Source organism: Hylobates moloch, unplaced genomic scaffold (assembly GCF_009828535.3).
Source record: "Hylobates moloch isolate HMO894 unplaced genomic scaffold, HMol_V3 SCAFFOLD_12, whole genome shotgun sequence".
NCBI classification, from domain to species: domain Eukaryota; kingdom Metazoa; phylum Chordata; class Mammalia; order Primates; family Hylobatidae; genus Hylobates; species Hylobates moloch.
The window spans coordinates 47,595,355-47,619,487 of record NW_026652287.1 but is presented as its reverse complement, the minus strand read 5'-3'; the positions used below and the strand labels follow the sequence as shown (position 1 = coordinate 47,619,487).

Genomic DNA, 24,133 nt, shown 5'->3' with positions numbered 1-24,133 from the left:
CAACCTCTGCCTCCCTGGTTCAAACAATTCCCAGCCTTAGCCTCCCAAGTAGCTGGGATTACAGGCATGTGCCACCACACCCGGCTAATTTTGTATTTTTAGCAGAGATGGGCTTTCTCTACATTGGTCAGGCTGGTCTCGAACTCCTGACCTCAGGTGATCTGCCCACCTTGGCCTCCCAGAGTGCTGGGATTACAGGTGTGAGCCACTGCGCCAAGCCTGATATTTATTTATTTAGAGACAAGGTCTCACTCTGTCACTCAGGCTGGGGTGCAGTGGTGCCATCACAGCTCACTGCAGCTTCCACCTTGCAGGTTTAAACGATCCTCCTGCCTCAGCCTCCCAGGTAGCTGGGACCACAGGTGTGCACCACCATGTCCGGCTAGTTGTTTTCAAAAAAATTTTTTTGTGCCGGGCGCGGTGGCTCAAGCCTGTAATCCCAGCACTTTGGGAGGCCGAGGTGGGCGGATCACAAGGTCAGGAGATCGAGACCATCCTGGCTAACACGGTGAAACCCCGTCTCTACTAAAAAAATACAAAAAATTAGCTGGGCGCGGTGGCGGGTGCCTGTAGTCCCAGCTACTCGGGAGGCTGAGGCAGGAGAATGGCGCGAACCCGGGAGGCGGAGCTTGCAGTGAGCCGAGATCGCGCCACTGCACTCCAGCCTGGGGGAGAGAGCAAGACTCTGTCTCAAAAAAAAAAAAAAAAAATTTTGTGTGTGTGTATAGATACTGGATCTCATAATATTGCCCAGTCTGGTCTTGAACTCCTGGGCTCAAGCAATTCTTCTGCATTGGCCTCCTGAAATGCTGGGATTACAGGCATGAGCCATCAAGCTTGGCCCAAACTAGTTCTTTTGCTCCAGTTTTGCAGGTGAGTAAGCTGAGAAGTCCCTTACCCCAATCATCCAGCCAGGATGTCTGTGGCCCTTTCCCTGAGAAACGAAGTAGCTCCCTCTAATTCTCCAGCCCACTCATTCTACAGATGAGGAGGACAAGGCAGAGTGAGGTTTCATGGGGGCCGAGGGATTGGGTTGTCTGGAACCACCTTGCACAGGGATGGGCCCTCCCTCCCCTGCCTGTGAGGTCCCAGGCTGCCTCCTCAGATGGAGCTGGGGAAACCAGCCAAATTCTCGCTCCACCCTTCAGGCATTCATTTACTCAGTGAATATTTACAGAGACCCACTGGGGAGTTTGGTGGCACTGGAAATAAAGTTGCAGTTCAGGCCTTTTTTTTTTTTTCTTGGAGACAAAGTCTCATTCTGTCACCCAGGCTAGAGTGCAGTGGGTGAGATCACAGCTCACTGCAGCGCAGCCTCAACCTCCCAGGTTCAAGTGATCCTCCCACCTCAGCCCCTTGAGTAGCTGGGACTGCAGGCATGCATTACTATGCCTGGCTAATTCTTTTTTTTTTTTTTTTTTTAATTTTTTGCAGAGATGAAGTCTCACTGTGTTGCCCAGGATGGTCTTGAACTCCTGGCCTCAAGTAATCCTCCCATCTCGGCCTCCCAAAATGCTGGGATTACAGGTATGAGCCACCACGTCCAGCCACACTTTGTTTGCACTTTAAAAGGGGAGACATGGCCAGGTGCGGTGGCTCAAGCCTGTAATCCCAGCACTTTGGAAGGCCGAGGTGGCTGGATCACCTGAGATCAGGAGTTTGAGACCAGCCTGGCCAACATGGTGAAACCCCATCTGTACTAAAAATACAAAAAAAATTAGCCGGGTGTGGTGGTGAGTGCCTGTAGTCCCAGCTACTCGGGAGGCTAAGGCAGGAGAATCACTTGAATCCGGGAGGTGGAGGTTGCAGCAAGCCAAGATTGCACCATTGCACTCTAGCCTGGGCAACAAGAGCAAGACTCCGTCTCAAAAAACAAACAAACAAAGGGGGTGGGGAGACAGAGTCAGGCATGGTGGCGCACGCCTGTAGTCCCAGCTACTCAGGAGGCTGAGGCACCAGAATTGCTTGAACGTGGGAGGCAGAGGTTGCATTGAGCCAAAATCCCACCACTGTACTCCAGACTGGGCAACAAAGCAAGACTCCGTCTCAAAAACAATAAAAATAAAAAAGGAGTGGGGGGTGGTTGCCGGGCACGGTGGCTCATGCCTGTAATCCCAGCACTTTGGGAAGCCGAGGCAGGCAGATCATCTGAGGTCAGGAGTTCGAGACCAGCCTGGCCAACATGGCAAAACCCCGCCTCTACTAAAAATCCAAAAATTAGCCGGGTGTGGTGGCACATGCCTGTAATCCCAGCTACTCAGGAAGCTGAGGTAGGAGATTGCTTGAACCCGGGAGGCAGAGGTTGCAGTGAGCCAAGATCATGCTACTGCACTCCAGCCTGGGAGACAGTGCAAGACTCAAAAAAACAACAACAAAAAAAGCAGTGCGGGGGGGAGACAAAGGACTAATTGTACAATCTCAACAAAATATGATAACTGCACCAGCACATCCTTGCAGCTGTTCTTACCCCTCTCTAATTCACTCTGGGGCTTTGGAAATCCTAAATCACACCATCACCATCCTTGCTTCTCCCTGCAGGAAAACGTGCCTGCACCTGGTTTCCCAGCAGACTTACGAAAAACTTCATACTCCTTACCCGGCCTACACGGCGGTCTTGTCAGACTTTTCTGCCCACCTGTCCAAACACCTCACTCTCCTCACCCCCATCCAGCAACATTAGCCTTCACTACGTTCTTCAAATAGTCTCACCTTGGCCAGGCGCAGTGGATCATGCCTGTAATCCCAGGACTTTGTGAGGCTGTGTCAGGTTGATCACCTTAGGTTAGGAGTTCGAGACCAGCTTGGCCAACATGGTGAAACCCCATCTCTACTGAAAATACAAAAAAAATTAGCCAGCTGTGGTGGCAGACGCCTTTAATCCCAGCTACTTGGGAGGCGGAGGCTCGAGAATCTCTTGAACCCAGGAGGTGGAGGCTGCAGTGAGCCAAGATTGTGCCATTGGGCCGGACGTGCCTGTAATCCCAGCACTTGGGGAGGCAGAGGCAGGTGGATCACTTGAGGTGAGGAGTTCGAGACCAGCCTTACCAACATGGTGAAACCTGTGTTTATTAAATACAAAAAATTAGCTGGATGTGGGCCGGGCGCGGTGGCTCACGCTTGTAATCCCAGCACTTTGGGAGGCCGAGGCGGGCGGATCACAAGGTCAGGAGATCGAGACCACGGTGAAACATAGTGAAACCCTGTCTCTACGGAAAATACAAACATTAGTTGGGTGTGGTGGTGCGCGCCTATAATCCCAGCTACTTGGGAGGCTGAGACAGGAGAATAACTCGAACCTGGGAGGCAGAGGTTGCAGTGAGCCGAGATCATGCCATTGCACTCCAGCCTGGGCAATAGAGTGAGACTCCATCTCAAAAAAAAAAAAAAAAAAGTCCAGGCTCAGTGGCTGACACCTGTTATCCCAGCACTTTGGGAGGCCAAGGCAGGTGGATCACAAGGTCAGGAATTCAAGACCAGCCTGGCCAAGATGGTGAAACCCCATCTCTACTAAAAATACAAAAATTATCCAGGCATTGTGGCGGGTGCCTGTAATCCCAGCTACTTGGGTGGCTGAGGCAGAGAATTGTTTGAACCCGGGAGGCAGAGGTTGCAGTGAGCCGAGAGAGTGCCATGCACTCTGGCCTGGGTGACAGAGCAAGACTCCGTTTCAAATAAAAAACAAAAATCGTGCCACTACATTCCAGCCTGGGCAACAGAGTGAAACCAAAGAAACAAAAAAACCACCTCCCACTGTCAAAAAAAAAAAAACAAAAACAAATAGTCTCACCTTACTTCCAACCATATGGCCCTTGCACTGGCTGTTATCTGTTCTGGAATGCCCTTCTATCACATCTCTCCAAGGCTGGCCCCTTTTGCTCATTTAGTTATCTGTTTAAATGTAACATCTTCTGAGCAATCTTCCCAGACCACACCAATGTCATTTCTGGCCCTTGGCCCTGTTTGATTATTTTGCATGTTACTCCTCCCTGAAATTGCACAGAGCCTGTGCTACTTCCGTCTTTGTGAAAGGAATGAGTGGGCGCAGTATGAGGTATCAGGTGAAAGGTATCCCAGACTGCAAAGGCTGGAGGGGGTAGCCATCTCACTTCAGAGGAAGCAGTCAGTGTAGGCTTCCCTGAAGAGCAGATACTGGAGTAAACTTGGGAAAGACAAGCTAGAAAATTGCAAGGTGGGCTGGGCGCGGTGGCTCACGCCTGTAATCCCAGCACTTTGGGAGGCCGAGGCAGGTGGATCACGAGGCCAGGAGATTGAGACTGTCCTGGCTAACACGGTGAAACCCCGTCTCTACTAAAAATACAAAAAAAAGGCCGGGCGCGGTGGTTCACGCCTGTAATCCCAGCACTTTGGAAGGCCGAGATGGGAGGATCACAATGTCAGGAATTGGAGAGCAGCCTGGCCAATATGGTGAAACCCTGTCTGTACTAAAATATAAAAATTAGCTGGGCGTGGTGGTGGGCGCCTGTAATCCCAGCTACTCGGGAGGCTGAGGCAGGAGAATCGCTTGAACCTGGGAGGTGGAGGTTGCAGTGAGCCGAGATCGTGCCACTGCACTCCAGCCTGGGCAACAGAGCAAGACTGTCTCAAAAAAAAAAAAACAAAAAGGACTAAGCATAGTGCCTCAGGCCTGTAGTCCCAGTACTCTGGGAGGCAGAGGTGGGAGGATTACAGAGGACAGGAGTTCTAGACCAGCCTGGGCGGCATAGGGAGAACATCATCTCTAGTTATTATTATTATTATTATTGAGACAAAATCTTGCTCTGTCACCCAGGCTGAAGTGCAATGGCGCAATCTCGGCTCACTGCAACCTCTGCCTCCCAGGTTTAAGCAATTCTCCTGTCTCAGCCTCCTGAGTAGCTGGGATTACAGGCGTGTGCCACCGCGCCTGCCTAATTTTTTGTGTTTTTACTAGAGACGGGGTTTCACCATGTTGGCCAGGCTGGTCTCGAGCTCCTGACCTCAAGTAATCCACCCACCTCAGCTTCCCAAAGTGCTGGGATTGCAGGCAGGAGCCACTGGGCCCAGCCTCTAGTTATTTTTTAATAATGATACTAAAGAGAAAGAAAGAAAATGATGCAGTCTGATACCATTTGTATCAAACACACACACACACACACACACACACACACACACATATATATAAAGTGAAAAAATGTATAAAGTAAAGGAGGCTGGGCGGGGTGGCTCATGCCTATAATCCTAGCACTTTGGGGAGGCAGAGGCGAGAAGATTGCTTGAGCTCAGGAGTTCCAGAGCAGCCTGGACAACATGGCAAAACTCCATTTCTTCTAAAAAATACAAAAATTAGTGGGCCCAGGAGGTGGAGGTTACAGTGAGCTGAGATCTCACCTGGCACTATGGCCCGAGTGACAGCCAGCCTGTTTATTTTTTTATTCTTATTTATATTATTTTATTTTATTTTTTGAGATGGAGTCTCGCTCTGTCGCCCAGGCTGGAGTGCAGTGGCGCAGTCTTGGCTCACTGCAAGCTCCGCCTCCCGGGTTCACGCCATTCTCCTGCCTCAGCCACCTGAGTAGCTGGGACTACAGGCGCCCGCCACCACGCCCGGCCAATTTTTTTTTTTGTATTTTTTAGTAGAGACGGGGTTTCACCGTGTTAGCCAGGATGGTCTCTATCTCCTGACCTCGTGATCCGCCCGTCTCGGCCTCCCAAAGTGCTGGGATTACAGGCATGAGCCACCGTGCCCGGCCTATATTATTTATTTATTTATTGAGACAGAGTCTCACTCTGTCGCCCAGGCTGGAGTGCAGTGGTGTGATCTCAGCTCACTGCAGCCTCCACCTCCCGGGTTTACAAGATTATTCTGCCTCAGACAACTGAGTAGCTGGGATTACAGGTGCCTGCCACCATGCCCAGCTAATTTTTGTAGTTTTAGTAGAGACGGGGTTTCTCCATTTTGGCCAGGCTGTTTTTGAACTCTTGACCTCAGGTGATTCACCCGCCTCGGTTCCCAAAGTGCTGGGATTACAGGCGTGAGCCGCTGTACCCGGCCCAGACCCTGTTTGAAAAAAAAAGAAAAATTAGTCGGGCGTGGTGGCAGGTGCCTGTAATGGGGAGGCTGAGGCAGGAGAATCACTTGAACCCAGGAGGTGGAGGTTGCAGTCAGCCGAGATCGTGCCATTGCACTCCAGCCTGGGCAACAAGAGTGAAACTCCGTCTCAAAAAAAAAAAAAAAAAAAAAAAAAGAGTAAATGGGAAAAGTAAAAAGGGAAATGAAAGGAAATGTATATGAAGTAGCTTTTTAGCTTTTTTTTTTATTTGGTAGAGAAGAGGTCTCACCACATTGCCCAAGCTAGTCTTGAACTTCCTGCCTCAGCCTTCTAAAGTTCTGGGATTACATGTGTGAGCCACTGCACCCAGTAGCTTTTCTATGTTTTGATATGTATAGATATCCAAATACCTACCATTGTAACATCACAAAGAAGATGAAGGTGAAAACAACAAAACAAATATTTAGCATTGTGTTGCAATTGCCTACAGTATTCAGACAGTTACACACTGTCCAGGTTGGTAGCCTAGGGGCAGTAGGCTTTATATAGCAGGGGTCCCCACCCCCACCCCTCCCCGGCCTCCTGGCCTGTCAGGGACCAGGCCACACAGCAGGAGGTGAGTGACGGGTGAGCATTACCTACCGCCTGAGCTCTGCCTCCTCTCAGATCAGCAACAGCATTAGATTCTCATAGCAGCTCAACCCTGTTGTGAACTGTGCATGTGAGGGATCTAGGTTGCCCATTCCTTATGAGAATCTAACTAATGCCTGATGATCTGAGGTGGAACAGTTTCATCCCAAAACCATTCACCCTCCTTACATCCATGGAAAAATTGTCTTCCATCATACAGGTCCCTGGTGCCAAAAAGGTTGGGGACTGCTGGGCTACACCACATAGCCTACATGTGTAGTAGCCATACCATCTAGGTTTTTTTTTTTTTTTTTTTTGAGATGGAGTCTCACTCTGTTGCCCAGGCTGGAGTGCTGGAGTGCAATGGCAGGATCTCGGCTCACTGCAACCTCCGCCTCCCTGGTTCAAGTGAGTCTCCTGCCTCAGCCTCTTGAGTAGCTGGGATTACAGGTGTGCACCACCATACCCAGCTAATTTTCGTATTTTTAGTAGAGACAGGGTTTCACCATGTTGGCCAGGCTGGTCTCAAACTCCTGACCTCGTGATCCACCCGCCTTGGCCTCCCAAAGTGCTGGGAGTGAACCACCATACCCGGACCCATCGAGGTTTATCTAAGTTCCCTTGTCTAGGTCAGTTTGCATTGCTATAAAGGAATACCTGAGTCTGGGTAATTTATAAAGAGGTTTATTTGGCTCACAGTTCTGCAGACTGTACCAGAAGCATGACACTAGCATTTGTTTCTGGGAGGGCCTTGGAAAGTTTCCAATCATAGTTGAAGGGGAAGGGGAGCAGGCATTCCATGGTGAGACAGGAAGGAAGCCAGATCCAGAGAGGACAGCAGTGCTGTGCTCTTTTAAACGATCAGCAATCTCATGAATAGAGGGAGAACTCACTTTACCATGGAAATGTCACTAAGAAATTCATGAGGGATCTGCCCTCGTGACCAAAAAGACCTCCCACTAGGTCCCACATCCAACACTGCGGATCACCCGTCTGCCTGCCTGCCTGCCTGCCTTCCTTCGTTTACCCTTCCTTCCTTCCTTTTTCTTTCTTCTTTATTTTTGTTTTATTCTTTTTCTTCTTCTTCTTTTTTTTTTTTTTAAGACAGAGTCTCGCTCTTTCACCCAGGCCGGACTGCAGTGGCGCTATCTCAGCTCACTGCAAGCTCCACCTCCCAGGTTCACGCCATTCTCCTGCCTCAGCCTCTGGAGTAGTTGAGACTACAGGCGTCTGCCACCGCGCCTGGCTAATTTTTTGTATTTTTAGTAGAGACGGGGTTTCACCGTGTTAGCCAGGATGGTCTCGATCTCCTGACCTCGTGATCCGCCCACGTCAGCCTCCCAAAGTGCTGGGATTACAGGCGTAAGCCACTGCGCCCAGCCTCTTTTTTCTCTTCTTTCTTTCCATTACTTTTATTTTTTGTTTTATTTTTTATTTTTATTCTTTATTTTGTTTCTTTCCTTCTTTCTCTTTCATTTCTTTCCTTCTTTCTTTCTTTCCTGCTTCTCCTTCTTTCTTTCTTTTCTCTATTTTTTTTCTTTTTGAGACAGTCTTGCTCTGTCGCCCAGGCTGGAGTACAGTGGCGTGATCTCGGCTCACTGCAGCCTTGGCCTCCCGGGTTCAAGCGATTCTCCTGCCTCAGCCTCCCAAGTAGCTGGGATTACATGTGTGAGCCACTGCGCTCAGCCTTTTTTTTTTTTTTTTTTTTAATGGAGTCTTGATCTGTCACCCAGGCTAAAGTGCAGTGACGCAATCTCGGCTCACTGCAAGCTCCACCTCCCGGGTTCACGCCATTCTCCTGCCTCAGCCTCCCGAGTAGCTGGGATTACAGGTGCCTGCCACCACGCCCGGCTCTTTTTTTGTATTTTTAGTAGAAACAGGGTTTCACTGTGTTAGCCAGGATGGTCTCGATCTCCCGAGCTCATGATCCGCCCACCTCGGCCTCCCAAAGTGCTGGGATTACAGACGTGAGCCACCGCGCCTGGTCTCTTTCCTCTTTTTATTTATTTATTTTTTAGACAGTCTCACTCTGTTGCCCAGGCTGGAGTGCAGTGGCACATACATGGCTCACTGCAGCCCCAACCTCCTGGGCTCAAGAACGATCACATTTCAACATGAGATTTGGAGGGGACAAACATCCAAACTGTATCAAACTCCATGATGTTCACACAATGACAAGATTGCCTAAGGAGACATTTCTCAACATGTCCCTGTCATTATGTGACCCCATGACTGTAATTCTTGTAAAGCTGGGTGCAGTAACTGTTCAGTATGACTGCTTTTCTTTAAGACATTGTTTCTGTACTGGGAGGAAAGGAATTGGAGTGAAGCACAGGTGACTTCAACTTTTTATTTTGAGACAGAGTTTTGCTCTTGTTGCCCAGGCTGGAGTGCAATAGTGCAATCTTGGCTCAATGCAACCTCCGCCTCCCAGGTTCAAGCGATTCTCCTGCCTCAGCCTCCCGAATAGCTGGGATTACAGGCATATGCCACCACGGCTGGCTAATTTTGTATTTTTAGTAGAGATGGGGTTTCTCCATGTTGGTCAGGCTGGTCTCCAACTCCCAACCTCAGGTGATCTGCCCGCCTCAGCCTCCCAGAGTGCTGGCATTACAGGTGTGAGCCACTGCACCCGGCCGTGACTTTGACTTTAATTACAATGTGTTATTTATTCATTTATTTTAGAGACTGGGTCTCACTCTTTCACCCAGGCTGGAGTGCAGTGGCACAATCATAACTCACTGAAGCCTCAAACTCCTGGGCTGGAGCAATCCTCCTGCCTCAGCCTCCCGAGTAGCTGGGAGTACAGGTATCAGCCACCATGCTTGGCTAATTTTTATTTTATTTTATTTTTTGTATAGATGAGGTCTCACTATGTTGCCTAGGCTGGTCTTGAACTCCTGGCCTTAAGTGATCACTCTTGTTGCCCAGTCTGGAGTGCAATGGTGCGAACTTGGCTCACTGCAACCTCCACCTCCCAGGTTCAAGCGATTCTCCTGCCTCAGCCTCCCGAGTAGCTGGGATTACAGGTATGTGCCACCACGCCCGGCTAATTTTGCATTTTTAGTATAGACGGGGTTTCTCCATGTTGGTCAGGCTGGTCTCAAACTCCTGACCTCAAGTGAACCGCCCTCCTTGGTCTCCCAAAGTGCTGGGATTATAGGCAGGAGCCATGCTGCCCGGCTGATCCTTTCTTTACTTAGCATTTTCTTTTCTTTTTTTTTTTTGAGACGGAATCTCTCTCTGTCACTGAGGCTGGAGTGCAGTGGCGCGATCTCGGCTCACTGCAAGCTCTGCCTCTCGAGTTCACGCCATTCTCCTGCCTCAGCCTCGCGAGTAGCTGGGATTACAGGCGCCTGCCAACTCGCCTGGCTAATTTTTCTATTTTTAGTAGAGACAGAGTTTCACCATGTTGGCCAGGCTGGTCTCAAATTCCTGACCTCAAGTAATCCACCCACCTCAGCCTCCCAAAGTGCTGGGATTACAGGTGTCAGCCACCACGCTCGGCCTGCAAAACCCCACCTTTACAAAATTTTTTAAAATTAGTTGGGCATGATAGGTAACAGAGTGACACCCTGAAGAAAGAAAGAAGAAAGTGGAGGGGGCCGGGCGCGGTGGCTCACGCTTGTAATCCCAGCACTTTGGGAGGCCGAGGCGGGCGGATCACGAGGTCAGGAGATCGAGACCGCTGTGAAACCCCGTCTCTACTAAAAATACAAAAAAAATTAGCCGGGCGTGGTGGCGGGCGCCTGTAGTCCCAGCTACTCGGAGAGGCTGAGGCAGGAGAATGGCGTGAACCCGGGAGGTGGAGTTTGCAGTGAGCCGAGATCGCGCCACTGCACTCCAGCCTGGGAGACAGAGCGAGACTCCGTCTCAAAAAAAAAAAAAAAAAAAAGAAAGTGGAGGGAAAGAGGAAGGATGATAGAAAAATAAATCTGCCAGGACCTAATAAAGCTTAGTGACCATGCCACCATGCCACTCCTAGGTATTTAAAAGAAATGAAAATTTATCTTCCCCAAAATACTCTTACAATACAAGCTCTATTAACAGTGGCCAAAGACCGGAAACAATCAATTGGCCAAGAACAGGTGGGTGAAACTATATTGGCCACATTATAGTACAGCCACACAATGAAATACCACTCAGCAATAAAAAATAACGAGCTGTTGATATCCCCACAACATGACAACTCTCAAAAACACTTTGTTGTGGCCAGGCAGGGTGGTTCATGTAATCCCAGCACTTTGGGAGGCTGAGATGGGCAGATCACATGAGGCCAGGAGTTCGAGACCAGCCTGGCCAACATGGTGAAACCCCATCTCTACTAAAAATATGGAAATTAGCCAGATGTGGCGGCGGGCGCCAGCAGTCTCAGCTACTCAGGAGATTGAGGCAGGAAAATCGCTTGAACCCGAGAAGCGGGGGTTGTGGTGAGCAGAGATCGTGCTGTGTCCAGAATTGGTGGGTTCTTGGTCTCACTGACTTCAAGAATGAAGCCACAGATCCTCATGGTGAGTGTTACAGTTCTAAAGGTGGCGTGTCTGGAGTTTGTTCCTTCTGATGTTCACATGTGTTCGGAGTTTGTTCCTTCTGGTGGGTTCATGGTCTCGCTGGCTCAGGAGTGAAGCTGCAGACCTTCACAGTGAGTGTTACAGCTCTTAAGGCGGCACGTCTGGAGTTGTTTGTTCCTCCCGGTGGTCTCGTGGTCTCGCTGGTTTCAGGAGCGAAGCTGCAGACCTTCGCAGTGAGTGTTACAGCTCATAAAAGCAGTGTGGACCTGAAGAGTGAGCAGTCACCAGATTTATTGCAAAGAGCGAAAGAACAAACCTTCCACAGTGTTGAAGGGGACCCGAGCGGGTTGCCACTGCTGGCTCAGGCAGCCTGCTTTTATTCTCTTATCTGGCCCCACCCACGTCCTGCTGAATGGTAGAGCCAAATGGTCTGTTCTGACTGGTCGCTGATTGGTGCGTTTACCATCCCTGAGCTGGACATAAAAGTTCTCCACGTCCCCATCAGATCAGTTAGATATAGAGTATCGACACAAAGGTTCTCCAAGGCCCCACCAGAGCAGCCAGACACAAGTATGGATTGGTGCATCCACAGACCTCGAGCTAGACACAGGGTGCTGATTGGTGTGTTTGCAAACCTTGAGCTAGATACAGAGTGCCGATTGGTGTATTTAAAATCCTTGAGCTAGACATAAAGATTCTCCAGGGCCCCACCAGAGCAGCTAGATACAGAGTGTCGACTGGTGCATTCACAGACCCTGAGCTAGACACAGGGTGCTGATTCGTGTATTTACAATCCCTGAGCTAGACATAAAGTTTCTCCACATCTCCACCAGACTCAGGAGCCCAGCTGGCTTCATCCAGTGGATCCTGCACCGGGGCTGCAGGTGGAGCTGCCTGCCAGTCCTGTGCCGTGCACTCGCACTCCTCAGCCCTTGGGTGGTTGATGAGACTGGGCACTCTGGAGCAGGGGTTGGCGCTCGTCGGGGAGGCTCGGGCCGCACAGGAGCCCATGGAGGGGATGGGAGGCTCAGACATGGCGGGCTGCAGGTCTCGAGCCCTGCCCCGTGGGAAGGCAGCTAAGGTCCGATGAGAAATCGAGCGCAGCGCCGGTGGGCTGGCACTGCTGGGGGACCTAGTACACCCTCCACAGCCACTGGCCTGGGTGCTAAGCCCCTCATTGCCCAGGGCCAGCAGGGCCGGCCGGCTGCTCTGAGTTGGGGGGCCCGCCAAGCCCACACCCACCAGGAACGCCAGCGGCCCGTAAGCGCCGCGCGCAGCCTCGGTTCCCGCTGGTGCCTCTTCCTCCACACCTCCCTGCAAGCTGAGGGAGCCAGCTCCCGCCTTGGCCACCCCAGAAAGGGGCTCCCACAGTGCCGCGGTGGGCTGAAGGGCTCCTCAAGTGCCGCCAAAGTGGGAGCCCAGGCAGAGGAGGCACCGAGAGCAAGCGAGGGCTGTGAGGACTGCCAGCATGCTGTCACCTCTCAGTGCCATTGCACTCCAGCCTGGGTGACAGAGCCAGACTACGACTCAAAATAAAAAAAAAGCTTTGTTGAGCAAAAGTCAGACACAAAAGACAACCTATTGCATGTTTCTACTAATGTGAAATTCAAGGAGACAAAACTATCGTGGAGCGATAGAAATCCAAATACTGCAAAATGTTCTATTTGAGTCATTCCAAGCTCCCTATTCTTTTCAGAGCCTACACTGTGGAGGACCCCCCAGGCCGCAGATTGATAGCAACTGGGACAGTTCCGGTTTCAGCGCCCAGCGCAGAAGCCACTCTTCGAAAGAGTGGGGCACACGCCAAGAGGCTACCATCTGGTCTTCAGTTATCAGTACTAAACATGGCGGCTCCTGGCCGGGCGCGGTGGCTCACGCCTGTAATCCCAGCACTTTGGGAGGCCGAGGCGGGCGGATCACGAGGTCAGCAGATCGAGACCATCCTGGCTAACACGGTGAAACCCCGTCTCTACTAAAAATACAAAAAATTAGCCGGGCGAGGTGGCAGGCGCCTGTAGTCCCAGCTACAAGGGAGGCTGAGGCAGGAGAATGGCGTGAACCCCGGGGGGCGGAGCCTGCAGTGAGCCGAGATCGCGCCACTGCATGCACTCCAGCCTGGGTGAAAGAGTGAGACTCCGTCTCGAAAAAAAAAAAAAAAAACCATGGCGGCTCCCACCGAGCACCACACCCAGATCACGAGACCGCGCGCTGCAGGAGCCAGTCTGTCGGCTCACTGGGGCGCGCCTACTTTTAGATTGACCAATAAACGCGAGGCGTGGGGCACGCCCTCTTCCCGTCTCCGCCAATAATCTCCCGGTCCCTTCCACAGGACCCAATCACCGCTTCGGCCGCTCTTGAATGAAAAGGCAGCGGCCCAGTGAGCAGAGCAGCAGCCCGACGCAAGAAACAGGAAGCGCGGCAGCTCGTGTCTGAGCCCCCGGCGGAAAACCGAAGTCAGAAGCCTCTCTTAGCAGCACGCGGAGAAGAACGGGGAGCCAGGTGAGCGGCTGATCCCGGGCGCGGGGCCGCGGTGTGGGGACGTCTGAACTGAGAGCGAGAGGACGAGGGGAGGCGTTGGGAGCTAAGGGGAGGAGGAGAAGGGTCGCGAGACGGGGGGGCGGGGGCGGGGCGGTTGGTGTGTTAGAGCGCTGTGTGTTAGCCGTTGGGCACCGGGGCGCATGCGCTAGGGGTAGGCCGGCCGTTGGCGCGAGGTGCTCGGGGCTCGGGACTCGGGGCTCGGGGTCGGGGCCCGCTTCTGGGAGGGGCTGTCATGGCCGACGGGGCTCCGAGCCCCACTTGGAGTCTGTCAGTTCGTCCGAATAGACCTCGCGGCGGCCTGGGGCCATTTGGAGAGGGACGAGGGGGTGACGCCGGGGTCTGGGTCCTGGGTGGGAGAAGTCGGAGCTTCCAGTTGTCAGGGGTTTCTTTGGGACCGAGGGACTTGACCCCTTTCCTAGTCTACCTTCTTCTTGGTCTACTTTTTACGGGATTCGGGATTCTGAAATTTAGGGCAAATAAGACCTTATTTTGGAAGGCCGGGCGCGGTGGCTCTTGTAATCTCAGTACTTTGGGAGAGACCAAGGAGGGCGGATCACTTGAGGTCAGGAGTTCGAGACCAGCCTGGCCAACATGGTGAAACCTCGTCTCTACTCAAAATACAAAAAAAATCAGCCGAGCGTGGTGGCGAGCGCCTGTGGTCCCAGCTACTCGGGAGGCTGAGGCTCGAGAGTCACTTGAATCCGGGAGGTGGAGGTTACAGTGAGCCGAGATAGCGACACTGCACTCCAGCGTGAGTGACAGAGCGAGATTCTGCCTCAAAAAAAAAAGAAAAAAAAAGACTTTCTTTTGGAAATAGGAGTCTCCAGGTGGGAATAAACTCCGGGGTGGAAAGCCTGCCTGGGGACACTTGAGGGTAACTGGGTACACGTGGCGTGTCTGGGTTGTGAGTTCCCCGCTGTCAACTTTCAAGTTCATGCGCTCCTGGCGCCTCAGCGGTCGTGGCCACCCACTTTGGGCGGGGAAAACCCCGCCGGATCCTTTCCTGATCTAATCAGTTTTGAGCTTTAGATCCTGTCCAGCCCAATTTCTCGAAAATTTTATCTTAGCAGATTCGGTTTACCCCAATTTATCTCTCTCTGTCTTTTTTTTTTTTTTTTTTTTTTTGAGACAGAGCCTTGCTCTGTCGCCCAGGCTGGAGTGCAGTGACACTATCTTGGCTCACTGCAGCCTCTGTCTCCCGGGTTCAAGCAAGCACATCCGGCTAATTTTTGTATTTGTGGTAGAGACGGGGTTTCACCATGTTGCCCAGCCTTGTCTCTAATCCCTGACCTCAAGTGATCCGTCTGCTTCGCCTCCCAAAGTGCTGGGATTACAGGCATGAGCCACCACGCCGGGCCCCAGTTTCTTTTTTTAAATTTATTTTTCTTGAGAAAGGGTCTTCCTCTGTCACCCAGGCTGGAATGCCATGGCGCCATCACTGGCAGCCTCGACCTCCTGGCTCAAGCGATCCTCCCGGCACAGCCTCCCAAGTAGCTAGGACTACAGGCCCATGCCACCACACCGGGCTAATTTTTTTTTTTTTTTAATTTCTATTTATTTTTTAGCCTCTGCTACATAGAAGGTGCCCCTTGGGCTATGTCTTTTTTTTTTTTATACTTTAAGTTTTAGGGTACATGTGCACAACGTGCAGGTTTGTTACATATGTATACATGTGCCATGTTGGTGTGCTGCACCCATTAACTCGTCATTTGCATTAGGTATATCTCCTAATGCTATCCCTCCCCCCTGCCCCCACCCACCCGGCTACTTTTTAAAAAATTATTTTTGTGTAGACGCGGTCTCGACTTACTGTCCAGGTTGGTCTCGAACTCCTGGGCTCAAGCCATCCTCCCACCCTGGCTTCTCAAAGTGCTGGGATTACAGAAGTGAGGCACCATGCCGGGCCTGCCCCAAATTTGTTTCCCCACCAACAAAACAACTTTGCTTTATTTCCTTAAAATACACCATCTCTTGGCCACCTAGATTTGGAGCCCAGAATAGACTGTGGCTCTTCTCTACCCATGGATTGCTCAGGGGATGTTCCTGTCTTGTGGCGTGTCCCACCCTTTCTTTCCTTACCTCACGCCCCTACCCTGGTTACTTCTCTTTCATTTGGTGACTGGTTTTCCCTGCTGCTGGTCTTAACCTCCCCCTTCATCAGAGGAGTAAATTACAGTACTCTTGGGCAGATCCTGATTGAGGACTCAGCTCCAATCTAATTAGCAATTCCCTATTGCTTAACAAGTACACAGGCCCGGGCCGGGCATGGTGGGTGGCTCATTCCTGTAATCCCAGCACTTTGGGAGACAGAGGCAGGAGGTTTGCTTGAGTCCAGGAGTTCACGACCAGCCTGGGAAACATGGTGAAACCCCGTCTCTACTAAAAATACAAAAATTAGCCAGGCGTGGTGGCATGCACCTGTAGTCCCAGCTACACAGGAAGCTGAGGTGGGAGACTCACTGGGCCTGGGAGGTCGAGGCTCCAGTGAGCTATGATTGCACCACTGCACTCCAGCTTGAGTGACAGAGCGAGACCCTGTCTCAAAAAACAACAACAACAAGAACACATGCCCTTTGTGGCTGACCAGCTCTTCCGGCTTTGTCTTCTGCCCTGACGCCAGCAAGCTAGTCCTACTCTCCATACCCCAAAAGGCTCTGGTGCTTTTTGGACTGACCTTTCTTGGCTCCTGTTTTCCCTGCTGCCTGGGAAGTGACCCCTTCAGATTGCCTGTTTGAAGGGTCAGATAGAGAGACATGTTCAACTCTGCCTGAATGCCTTTATTCTAGTTCATTTATTCAGCCATTGCTATGGAGTGCTTATTAGCTGTTCTCACAGGACAGGGCTGACTGGAAGCGGTGCTGTTTTAGTTGGGGCTGTAAGGAAATGCCTTTCTGGAGCAAAGGAGGCCCAAAAGAAGTGGGGGATTTGTGACCTCTCCAGGCAGCAAGAACAGCAAGTGTAAAGGTGCTGAGGTGTGTTTGAGACACGACAGCAAGGCCGGCGAGTGAGGGGCAATGGGGGAGATGAGGTATGAGTATAGAGGAGTCGGGTTAGGAGGGGCCTCGTAGGCTGGCTTTGTGAGGACTCGAGTTTTTTTCTAAGCACAGTAGGAACCTATTAAAAGTTTTGAGCAGAATAGTAATGTACTCTTAGGTTTTTTGTTTATTGAGTCCTAGAGACAGAGTCTTGCTCTGTTGCCCAGGCCGGAGGGCCGTGGTGTGATCTCGGCTCTCTGCAACCTCTGCCTCCTAGGTTCAAGTGATTCTCCTGCCTCCAAGTAGCTGGGCTTACAGGTACGCACCACCACACCCGGCACATTTTTGGTATTTTTAGTAGAGACGGGGTTTCACTGTGTTGGTCAGGCTAGTCCTGGACTCCTGACCTCAGGTGATCCACCTGCCTCGGCCTCCCAAAGTGCTGGGATTACAGGTGTGAGCCACCGCGCCTGGCCATGACTTAGTTTGATAGGGTCTTTCTGGCTGCTCTGGGAAGGGGCTGGGGGATGGCAACAGGGAAACCAGGGAGGAGGCTATTGGCTTAATTCAGGCAAGAGATGATGGCACCTACATGTCCAGCTAACAGTGGTTAAGCAAAATGTAGTATGTTGGCGAGACGGAACATTAGGTGACCATGGAAAGAAATGAGGCCGGGTGTGGTGGCTCACACCTGTAATCCCAGCACTTTGGAAGGCTGAGGTGGGCAGATCGCCTGAACCCAGAAGTTGGAGATCAGCTTGGGCAACATGGTGAAACCCCATCTCTGTTACAAATACAAAAATTAGTGGTGGCGGGCGCATGTAGCTCCTGCTACTAGGGAGGCTGAGGTGGGAATATCGCTTGATTGAGCCTGGGAGGCAGAGGTTGAAGTGTGCTTTGATTGGGCCACTCCAGCCTGGGCAACAGAGCAAGACCTTGTCTCAAAGGGAGGAAAAAAAAAGGAAGGGAGTACTGACGATGTGCTAGAGCACATTGTGCTGAGTGAAAGAAGCCAGACACAAAATGTCACAAATTGTAAGATTTCATTTATGTGAAATGTCCACAACAACAGGCAAATCCATAGAAACAGAAAGCAGATTCGTGGTTGCCTGGGGCTGGGGTGGGGTGTTTAGAGTATGGATAGGTAAAGGGTACAGGAGCTTTTATTTCAAGGTGATGAAGTATTCTAAAATTGCACATGTGGTAGTGGTTGCACATGTCTGTGACTATACTAAAAACCACTGAATTGTCTGCCTTAAGTGGTGAGTTGTATAGCATGTAAGTATCTCTGTGAAGCTTTTCTTTTTTTTTTTTTTAGGCTGGAGTGAAGTGGCGTGATTTCGGCCCATCACAACCTCCGCCCCCCGGGTTTAAGCAATTCTTCTGCCTCAGCTTCCCGAGTAGCTGGGATTATAGGCGCCTGCCACCATGCCTGGCTAATTTTTGTATTTTTAGTAGAGATGGGGTTTCACCATGTTGGTCAGGCTGGTCTCGAACTCCTGACTTCAGGTGACCCGCCCACCTTGGTCTCTCAAAAGTGCTGGGATTACAGGCGTGAGCCACTGCGCCTAGCCTGTAAAGCTGTTCTAATTAAAAATAATAATAAGGCCAGGCACGGTGGCTCAGGCCTGTAATCCCAGCACTTTAGGAGGCTGAGGTGGGTAGATCATGAGGTCAGGAGTTTGAGACTAGCCTGACCAACATGGTGAAACCCTGTCTCTACCAAAAATACAAAAATTAGCTGGCCATGGTGGCAAGCACCTGTAATCCCAGCTACCCAGGAGGCTGAGGCAGGAGAATCTTGAACCCTGGAGGCGGAGGTTGCAGTGAGTCGAGGTTGCACCACTGCACTGCAGCCTGGGTGACAGAGCAAGACTCCGTCTCAATAATAATAATAATAATAATAATAATAATAATAATAATAATAATAAAAAAACAGGTGATAGCAGCTTGGGGCCAGCATGGTAGCATAGGTGAGAACTGGCCAGAGGGCCTTGGTGGGATTCACTGCCTCATGGACAGGGAGGTTGAGAGAGAGAAAACAGCCATTGAGAGAATGGAATTGATGTTTCTGAGCCGGGAATGAGTGACAGTGAGGCTAGAAGTGGCCTAGGATCCTCAGCATCCAGCCTCAGGAAGAATTGTAGCAGCTGTCGCCCTCTGCTCCACCCCCCCGACTGGAGTCTGGGGTAGGGGAGGAGGACGAAAGACAATTGTCCTCATGTTTGGGTCCCTTGCACCCAGCAGGCACTTGGTATGCATTAGATTAATAAAGCAAAGAGGTAGGCAGACTTTGTATTAATTGCATTTTCCATCTTCTTAGCTTTATTTTTATTGGCCCAGGCCCAATAGGAGGCCTTTCATGAGAGCACTTAATTATTCCCCTGTGCAGACCACAAAGAGTGGGAGAAGCTGGGGCTGGGCAGATACTGCCTGCTCTCTCGCAAACTCAGTTCCCGCCAGCATCCTGGCAGCCCTACCGCTGGGGTCTTTGGGCTCCTGCCCTATGCAAGCCCAGTGGATTCCTTGGGGAGTGATAGGGAGGGGGCTTCTCTGGGCCGAATAGTCTGAGGAAGTTCACTGGAGCCGAGGCTTGCGTGTGGAGAAGGAGGCATTTGTGCAGAGACCTGGGGGCAGAGCATTCCTGGCGGTGACAGCCAGGTTCAAAGGCTTGGGGCAGGGTCTCCAGGGGTCTGAGCAGCTGAACAAGGCTGGGGGTTGTGTGGGATGAGGTGAGCAGGGGTTAAACCAAGGGGATTGCCTGGCCTGTGGTGAGAGTTGGGATTTTAACTCTGTGAGCCATGGGAAGCCCTTGGAGGTGGAGGGTGTTCTGCCTGTGGGTGTGGCCAGCAGGGCATGGGGGAGAGATGGGGTAGCTTGAGGTTGGGGAGGTGGAGACAGGGCGAAGCTGGGAGGTGCAGTCCAGGTAGAGCTGAAGGGCTCGCTCATGGAAGGAGGCGGCAGAGAATGCCATTTGAATGAAGCTTCATCATCCTTCTGTGCCCACTCGCGGGACCCTGCCTCTCTCTCTTCTCAGCGTCATGGCAGAACAGGATGTGGAAAACGATCTTTTGGATTATGATGAAGAAGAAGAGCCCCAGGCTCCTCAAGAGAGCACACCGGCTCCCCCTAAGAAAGACATCAAGGGATCCTACGTTTCCATCCACAGCTCTGGCTTCCGGGACTTTCTGCTGAAGCCGGAGCTCCTGCGGGCCATCGTGGACTGTGGCTTTGAGCATCCGTCTGAGGGTACGCCTTCTGGGTGTTATCCTCTTGCCCAGGTCCTCACCAAGACAAGACCAGCCCTGCCCGCCCAGAGCGGTGCTGCCTCCAGTGTGCCGTGGGTGAGGGCGGGGCCTGTGGCTGCCCTTGGCAGCGGGGCGTTCTGCTTTGACCAGGCTGATACCCCAGCCCTGCAGGTGTCTATGGCCTTGTCCGGACTCAGCCTTTTCTGATTGCCCTCACTGTGGGCCCCTGGTCAACTGGTGAGGAGCCTGCACGGGGATGCGTCCAGGTTCTCATCCCTCACGCTCTGCTTCTCCTGCAGTCCAGCATGAGTGCATTCCCCAGGCCATCCTGGGCATGGACGTCCTGTGCCAGGCCAAGTCCGGGATGGGCAAGACGGCGGTCTTCGTGCTGGCCACCCTACAGCAGATTGAGCCTGTCAACGGACAGGTGGGTGGGCTCTTTCCTTCCTGGCCCCACCCTGCCTGTGGCGGTGGAAGTAGAGTAGGCTAGATGGGGTGGCTCACACCTGTTAGCCCAGCGCTTTGGAAAGCTGAGGCTGGAGGATCGCTTGAGCCCAGGAAGTCGAGGCTGCAGTGTGCTATGATCACACCACTGCACTCCAGCCTAGGTGACAGAGGGAGACTCCATCTCAAAAAATAGAGTAATTAGTTATAACAAAAATTAGAAATTGCCAATAAGCTAAAATAACTGGAAAGTGCCCACAATTTGCCCCTTGCCCCAGAGGCATTGTTGCTGTTTTGCCATGCCACTTACCTAGAGAGTGTCCATCTGTGAAGGTTAGGTTGCCCCGAATATAGCTGTCACCACTGTCCTTGCTGTTAGGCCCTGGCTGTCTTCTCCCATTGTCTTGTGTGCCACCATCTTGGGGAGACACTTCAGTGAATTCTGGTGTCTTGCTCCTGAGTCAGGCTGGCTGCACATCATTGGGCTTCACATTGGCGCCCGTGCCCTCGTTATCTCAGCACATCTTGAAGGATGAAGGTGCTGTGGAGGGCTGTGGTGTGGTCCAGTGTCTGATGGCACGGGTGGGAAGACCAGGGCCGCCCGAGTGCCGAGATTCAGGAAATCCTTATCTCTAAGGATTTCCTGGTCCCATGTCACCCGGGTAGGGCAGGTCTAACCATTACATTATGCGGGCCATTTGCTGTTCCATTTTCTGTTTCTCATCGCGGGTCCTGGTGTTGGGAGACAGGTTTCAATAGCTGTGGGAGGGTGTAGGGAGTGAGGGGTGGGGAAGGGCCATGAGAAGTGGGAGGCATTTGGACTGGGCCTTCAAATGGCCTGTGATGTTGGGTGCAGTGTGTCGGGGGGACTGGGTTGGGTGGACTCTGGTGGGGAAGGGGTTTAGGACACTGCCTGAAGGCCCTCTTCTCATGCCACTTCCCAGGTGACGGTCCTGGTCATGTGCCACACAAGGGAGCTGGCCTTCCAGATCAGCAAAGAATATGAGCGCTTCTCCAAGTACATGCCCAGCGTCAAGGTGAGCCCCTCGGGCTGGACTGGACCAGGTGCCGCTTGGTTTCTGCAGCTTTGTTAGCCTCGGCTCTGGCCCAGCCAGCATTTACCAAGCTTGGCAGGGGCAGCTGCCTTTGAGGTTTGCGGTGGTTTTTGCTCCTTAAAAGCCTGATGAATTATGCATGGCTCCCAGGGGCCTGCGTAGGTCCCAGTGTGGGGCTGCCTTTGAGTGGAGCCCCAGGAGGCTCTCAGGCCTGCCTTGGTCCCCTGAGGCCTCCTGTTCACAGGTGCTGGGGCCGTGCAGGTTGGGGCCTTGGGCCGTGTATCAGCATGGAGCAGCTTCCTCCTCATCCCCATAGGTGTCTGTATTCTTCGGTGGTCTTTCCATCAAGAAGGATGAAGAAGTGTTGAAGAAGAACTGTCCCCATGTCGTGGTGGGGACCCCGGGCCGCATCCTGGCACTCGTGCGAAATAGGAGCTTCAGCCTAAAGAATGTGAAGCACTTTGTGCTGGACGAGTGTGACAAGATGCTGGAGCAGCTGGGTGAGTCTTCTGCCCTTGCAGCCCCAGCTGGAGAGTCAGCGACTAGGTGGGCCCCATAGCAGGTGGAAGGCTCTTAAGTGGGTCACATGGGCGGCTGGCAGGTGGGGCTTCTGTGGTGATCTTAGGGAAAGCTCTGCTGCTGGCAGAGGGACGTGCTGTTTCTGAGCCCGAGCCGAATGGGACCACGGGGCCCAGACGAGCCCCCGTCCCTCCTGGACATAAAGGCATGCGCACATACCTCTGGGAGTATGAGGCTTCTGCCACCTGTTGGGTTGGTTCCAGGCCCCGCCTGCCCTCAGTGAGCCCCGACAGGGCCGGTGGGAGATGGGCTTGTGTCCTGGGAGGCAGCTGCAGCTCTCACCCCAGCGGCTGTCTCTGCCTCAGGCTCCCCTCCCTGAAGCGTGGCTCGAGGCGCACGGGCACGGCTGCTCCGCGCCAGCGCGTAAGTGGATTGCAGCTCCTCCCGCGCCTGCGCTCGCTGGCCACCCCCCAGCCCCTCAGGCACCAGGACTGGCCACTCCCGCGGCTCACTCTGCCCTCATCACGGTGCCACTGGCTCCCTGGCACAGGTTGGGAGGGGTCTGGGTCTGGTCTGGGGTGGGGGTCCTGAATGGCAGACGCTCATGTCCACCCATGTCTTGCTTTCCCCACCCAGACATGCGGCGGGATGTGCAGGAGATCTTCCGCCTGACACCACACGAGAAGCAGTGCATGATGTTCAGCGCCACCCTGAGCAAGGACATCCGGCCTGTGTGCAGGAAGTTCATGCAGGATGTGAGTAGGGCGAGAGTGGCAGCTTCGGCCTTCCCCGGGGCCTGGAGCCTGGGGCCCCAGGACACCCGCACGGCCCACATGGCACGGAGGATGCTGGGATGCTGGGAGCCGGCGGAGCCTCCTTTCCTCCCCTCGGTCTTGTCAAACTGGGAGTCAAGCTTGGTCCACACCTGAGCCGGGCCAGAGCTTACATCCAGCTTTTGAGCGATGTTTACTGAGGTCTGGTGCAGCAGGTCCTCTGGGAAGTGTCGCACAAAGGAGTCGCCCACTGGAAGGTTTTGGGCAGGCGAGATGCCCAGAGGTGATCCCTGCCCGCCCCTCCCACCTCCCTTCCCACACAGCCCATGGAGGTGTTTGTGGACGACGAGACCAAGCTCACGCTGCACGGCCTGCAGCAGTACTACGTCAAACTCAAAGACAGTGAGAAGAACCGCAAGCTCTTTGATCTCCTGGATGTGCTGGAGTTTAACCAGGTGACACTTCCATCAGCCCGTCCTGGGGCTCTGGACCTTCGGGAGGTCACTGGGCCGAAGGGACTGTGTGGCCCTGACTGCCACTCCTTCCCTCAGGTGATAATCTTCGTCAAGTCAGTGCAGCGCTGCATGGCCCTGGCCCAGCTCCTTGTGGAGCAGAACTTCCCGGCCATCGCCATCCACCGGGGCATGGCCCAGGAGGAGCGGTGAGTGCGAGCCGCCCGCCAAGGCTGCAGGGAGCGCCACCAGGAGCCCAGTGTCTGACGGCCTCCACTTGTTTCTCCTGCACCCCAGCCTGTCACGCTATCAGCAGTTCAAGGATTTCCAGCGGCGGATCCTGGTGGCCACCAATCTGTTTGGCCGGGGGATGGACATCGAGCGAGTCAACATCGTCTTTAACTACGACATGCCTGAGGACTCGGACACCTACCTGCACCGGGTGAGCAGCCTCACGGGCATGTTGCTTTCCCCTGGCGGTGGGGTGGGACCCCAGCCCTGCTTTTCCTCAAGTCCTGAGGTAGTATCTGTGGCCTGACCCTGATCCTGTCTGCCTGCAGGTGGCCCGGGCGGGTCGCTTTGGCACCAAAGGCCTAGCCATCACTTTTGTGTCTGACGAGAATGATGCCAAAATCCTCAATGACGTCCAGGACCGGTTTGAAGTTAATGTGGCAGAACTTCCAGAGGAAATAGACATCTCCACATACAGTAAGTGCCTTGGGCAGGGCAGGGATCTGGGGCAGAGGGTTCCTTCCCCGGCCCTTCGGTTCACTGCATCCCATGTCTTACAGTTGAGCAGAGCCGGTAACCACCATGTGCCAGAGCCGCCCACCTGGAGCCGCCCGCATGCAGCTTCACCTCCCCTTTCCAGGCGCCACTGTTGAGAAGCTAGAGATTGTATGAGAATAAACTTGTTATTATGGAAGCCTCGCTCCCACCCCATCTGTTTCTTGGTCATC

General features: G+C 52.8%; 1 protein-coding gene across 6 annotated transcripts; it reads left to right on the top strand.

Annotated features, from left to right (window-relative positions):
* The first annotated feature begins 13,512 nt into the window (after positions 1–13,512).
* DDX39A (DExD-box helicase 39A) lies at positions 13,513–24,099 on the top strand. 6 transcript variants are annotated; one of them, XM_058425924.1, is made up of 12 exons: positions 13,959–14,025; positions 14,527–14,582; positions 19,721–19,932; positions 20,231–20,358; positions 21,320–21,412; positions 21,747–21,930; positions 22,586–22,704; positions 23,046–23,177; positions 23,274–23,383; positions 23,472–23,616; positions 23,735–23,882; positions 23,966–24,099. In XM_058425924.1, the coding sequence occupies exons 3-12, from the start codon at positions 19,725–19,727 to the stop codon at positions 23,980–23,982; spliced, it is 1,284 nt and encodes a 427-aa protein (XP_058281907.1). In that variant the 5' UTR covers positions 13,959–14,025; positions 14,527–14,582; positions 19,721–19,724; the 3' UTR covers positions 23,983–24,099. The 6 variants fall into 6 exon arrangements, with proteins under 6 accessions (XP_032025834.1, XP_058281909.1, XP_058281908.1 ...); XM_032169943.2 differs by lacking the exons at positions 13,959–14,025; positions 14,527–14,582 and adding an exon at positions 13,513–13,669; XM_058425926.1 differs by lacking the exons at positions 13,959–14,025; positions 14,527–14,582 and adding an exon at positions 13,870–13,881.
* The last annotated feature ends 34 nt before the right edge of the window (positions 24,100–24,133 follow it).

Coding starts and splice junctions, on each gene's coding strand:
- DDX39A (XM_032169943.2), top strand. CDS start 19,725: ATGGCAGAACAGGATGTGGAAAACGATCTTTTGGATTATGATGAAGAA. Junction 21,931..22,585: donor CAAGATGCTGGAGCAGCTGG/GTGAGTCTTCTG, acceptor TTCCCCACCCAG/ACATGCGGCGGGATGTGCAG. Junction 22,705..23,045: donor GCAGGAAGTTCATGCAGGAT/GTGAGTAGGGCG, acceptor CTTCCCACACAG/CCCATGGAGGTGTTTGTGGA.